General features: G+C 39.8%; 1 protein-coding gene and 1 pseudogene across 1 annotated transcript; one reads left to right on the top strand and one right to left on the bottom strand.

Moving 5' to 3' along the window:
* Nucleotides 1-231: 231 nt before the first annotated feature.
* LOC101650899 (olfactory receptor 56) lies at nt 232-1179 on the top strand. The gene has a single exon (XM_004696834.1). The coding sequence runs from the start codon at nt 232-234 to the stop codon at nt 1177-1179; it is 948 nt and encodes a 315-aa protein (XP_004696891.1).
* Nucleotides 1180-3496: 2317 nt separating this feature from the next.
* LOC101643864 overlaps nt 3497-4176 on the bottom strand; it is a 28737-nt pseudogene continuing 28057 nt past the window's right edge.

The following is a 4176-nucleotide window of genomic DNA, read 5'->3' as shown; positions in this document are numbered from 1 at the left end:
GATAGTGATCTGTAGTCCAATTCTACAAGGTAGCAGAGATCCTATGATCTGTGTCATGGGAAGATGAAAGAGTATCCTTTTCTATGTCCCCAAGCTCAGACTGCTGAGGTTGGATAAATTACAAGGAACATGGCTCTCAGAAGAGGTGGAATGCAGGGATATATAAGGATATATGAGTGATTTCAGAACTTTTTTTGGACATATCCTCAGGTGATCAGGAACAATTGAGCCATGGCGACCTGGCTGAACCAATCATCTACAGACGACTTTATTCTCTTGGGCATCTTTTCCTACTGTGCAACTGATCTTGTTCTTTTCTCTGTGGTCATGATTGTCTTCACAGTGGCCCTCTGTGGGAATATACTTCTCATCTCCCTCATCTACATTGACTCCCGGCTTCATACCCCCATGTACTTCTTCCTCAGTCAGCTCTCCCTCATGGACCTCATGTTGATATGCAACGTTGTGCCGAAGATGGCAGTGAACTTCCTAACTGGAAGAAAGTCCATCTCCTTTGTGGGTTGTGGTATACAAATTGTTTTTTTTGTCTCTCTTGTGGGCTCTGAGGGACTCTTGCTGGGACTCATGGCTTATGACCGCTATGTGGCTATTAGCCACCCACTCCGCTATCCGATTCTCATGAGTCAGAGGGTCTGTCTTCAGATTGCTGGAGGATCCTGGGCCTTTGGCACACTAGATGGATTGATCCAGATGGTGGCAGCCATGGCGTTTCCTTACTGTGGCTCCAGGAATGTGGACCATTTTTTTTGTGAAGTGCCAGCTCTCTTGAAGCTGGCCTGTGCAGACACAGCTCTGTTTGAGAACCTGCTCTTCGCTTGCTGTGTCTTTATGCTTCTTCTCCCCTTCTCCATCATCGTGGCCTCCTATGCTCGGATTCTGACTGCTGTGCTCCGCATGCGCTCTGCTCAGGCTCGTAAAAAGGCTCTGACCACCTGTTCCTCCCACCTGACTGCTGTCTCTCTCTTCTATGGGGCAGCCATGTTCATCTACCTGAGGCCTAAGCGCTACCGAACCCCTAGCCATGACAAGGTGGTCTCTGTCTTCTACACAGTTCTTACTCCTATGCTCAACCCCCTCATTTATAGTTTGAGGAACCGGGAGGTCATGGGAGCACTGAGAAAAGGGCTGGGCCATTGTAGGATTGGCAGCCAGCACTGAAGGTAAGGCTAGATGTTTGACTTTGTGCTTTCTTGGCTGTGTAACAGTGGTATATCACTCACCCTTTGTGAAAGTATGTTTCCTCATCAGGAAGTGAGCATCGTGACACTTGTCCTAGCTCATAAGGATGTTGTAGAGGTTGGCCAGATGTAAATCTGAAGTCTCATGCAGAAAGAATCTATTGTTGTTATTATTAACTACTTATAAAGCCCTTACATTAAATTTATTCTTAATTCTTCTTTATAATAGCTGTCTTCTACTGAGTTCTTCCTAAGTGTTGGACACTATCACATTAATTTTACACATATTCTATATTATTTAATGGATGATTCAGGGTAATAAATATGAGAAATTAAATGGAAATGTTTCAGAACTTGGTTTTCTAGAATTATTTTTGGATAGTTCCTAGCCTTCTCCTATGTGTCATTAGAAGATGCCTCCTTTAAGAAATAAAAAAAAAAATCTCTATTGTTTAGAAGTTCTCCTTATAGGGGTAATGCCTTATGTATTTGTGTATTAATAGTGCATAGTACTGGTCCTATAAAACTCTTGTTGTTACTCAATAAAACCTTTCTGAATAGAAGAAAAAGGAAAGTATTAAAAGAGTTAATTTATTTTATAAAATATTATTCACATACTAATTTTGCTGGGGAAGCTGTGGTTAGTTTCAATGATCCAAGCTCTAAAATAGTGAATTATATTTTGGGGGAATAAAGATTGGAACAGAAATGAACACAATATTTGAGCCATTATTTTAAGACATATCAGAATGGAGAACTATAGCAGCTATTTTATTTTAAAGTTTCCTTCCCCAATATTTTTATTGGCGTATAATTCCCGTTTCATATAATTCAATAGTTCAGTCACACCAGCAGTACAATCATCACCACAGCTTTAGAACTTTTCTTCAATCTTGTAGTCATGTTATTGCTCCCCATTTCTCCCCAACCTCCTCTGCCATACCCAGAAGGAACCATTAATCCAGTTATTGTCTCTATAGATCTACTATCCTGTATTTCATATATAGAAAAACATTAAAATACAACAAAATTAACCAGAATACCAAACTAAAACAGAAAATTCTCAATAGAAAATAAACTAGAACAGTAGCAACAAAAACATAAAATAAACTAGAACATTTAAAGGCATATAAGGGATATTAAATGATAAGGCACTAAATTTTAATCTAACTGCATTTGCAACAATTCATTTTCCAATGCGCTCTGCATGGTAGCATGGCTATTCACATGCCTCGGCGTGGTCAGAGGGGACTCCCCAGGGGATTGATCATGTGTTTCCCTTTCACTTAAAAAACAAAACAAAACTGAATCAGCTTTAAATTGCATCTACAGAGATTAAATAAGATATTACTTTTTGATTGGACTGCATCTGCCACAATCGAATTTACAATGCTCTGTCTGATAACAGGGCTATATAAATCCTTCAACTATGATTGGAGGGGATTTGCTGGATGCTTAATTTAAGTATGGACCCTGCAAATAGATTTTGGGCTTTTATCACTATCCACCACCTTATGCAAACTGGGTGTTCACAATTTTAGCTCTGATACCATTCCTTCTTTAGATTTGGATTGTGTTACTTACAATCCTTGGATCATAAAGGCGAGTGTTCTTATCCTATGAAGATTTTGTTGACACCTCACTTAGATGGCTGCTTATTTGAAAATAAGTCTTTAAGACCAAAGATGACATTCTTTCTGATAGCCAGGAATCATCTAGTTTCTTCACTACACTTTCCTAAAGCACCTACATCTTCAGTGACCTCTTCATGAGAGCGAGCATCAAGCAGGGCCATGTCATAAGAACTAATTGTTCTTAGCTTGTGGTTAGAGTTAGTGCAAGCCCAAAAACTATTCATGCATCTCTGGTTTTTATATGTATTTGGTTCACTTTAGAGAAATCATTGTCATTTTACGTTAGAGAACATTATCAATGAACTCCCTGGGGCATCACTTCCACTGCCATCAAGTCATTGCTACTTATAGGCACCCTATAGGGCCAGGGTGGAACTGCCCCTGTGAGTCTCCAAGCCTGCAAATCTTCACAGGCATAGAACACCTCATACTTCCCCTGTGGAGCTGGCTGGTGATTTCAAACTGCCAACCTTGTAGCCCAGTGTGTAAGCACTAGGCATTGATAGCATCATTAATTTAATCAATTGTATAGGACGTAAAACTCTTTTGAGAAAAGAAAATTATACAGGTATGGGCCAACTATGAACCCTGAACATGACTTTTTGACTTGTACAGATTAGATTCTTAAGGGACTGGACATTATTTATCCAATGGGGGTTGGTGCTAGGGCAGATCTTCAATAATATTCATTCGCAGCCGCAGAGTCATGCCTACCACATTGATATATGCTACAAAGAAGCAAGTAGAGCATTAAACTAGTAAGTCTATGATCGTTCAAGGCCACCATTCACTGGGCACCCTTATGGCAAGAGATTTGAACCAAAGACCAATGTCTGCAGTTCTAGTCGTCATCCTACAGCAGTCGTCATCCTACAGAAATCATTTCAATTGACCAAATTTAATACCAAAAAATCTCGAATCAGATTTTGGAGAACTGAAATGGCAAGACAAGAAAATTCATAAAAGCAAAAAGAAATACAGTAAGAAACTATTATCTCTAGGCTGGGAGACTTAAGGGAGAGGACCAGGGTTGTTAAAACCTGAAATCTTGAAGTCAAAATGTATGAATAGTGGGCAAAGGTCAGTTGGTATTTATACCTCAGAAGCTTTCCATTGGAGGTGACACCCAGGCATCTGCTTGATGTGATTGGATTATGGAATGTTATGATATCTGGAAGAGCTCCCAATAAAATAACAAATAAGCAATCTAAAAATTATAGTATAGAAACCCATGGGAGCAGTTCTCCTCTGTCCTGTAGGGTCACAATAACGTGGAATCGCTCAATGGCAATGGTTTCCTTGCTTTGAAACTTGAAGACAAAACATCTCCAACACCACAAATC

This window comes from Echinops telfairi, unplaced genomic scaffold (assembly GCF_000313985.2).
Source record: "Echinops telfairi isolate 266 unplaced genomic scaffold, ASM31398v2 ScPeMD7_7469;HRSCAF=8507_0, whole genome shotgun sequence".
Taxonomy (NCBI): Eukaryota; Metazoa; Chordata; class Mammalia; order Afrosoricida; family Tenrecidae; genus Echinops; species Echinops telfairi.
Note: the sequence above shows the minus strand (reverse complement) of the source record. Positions and strands in the feature narration are given on the sequence as shown.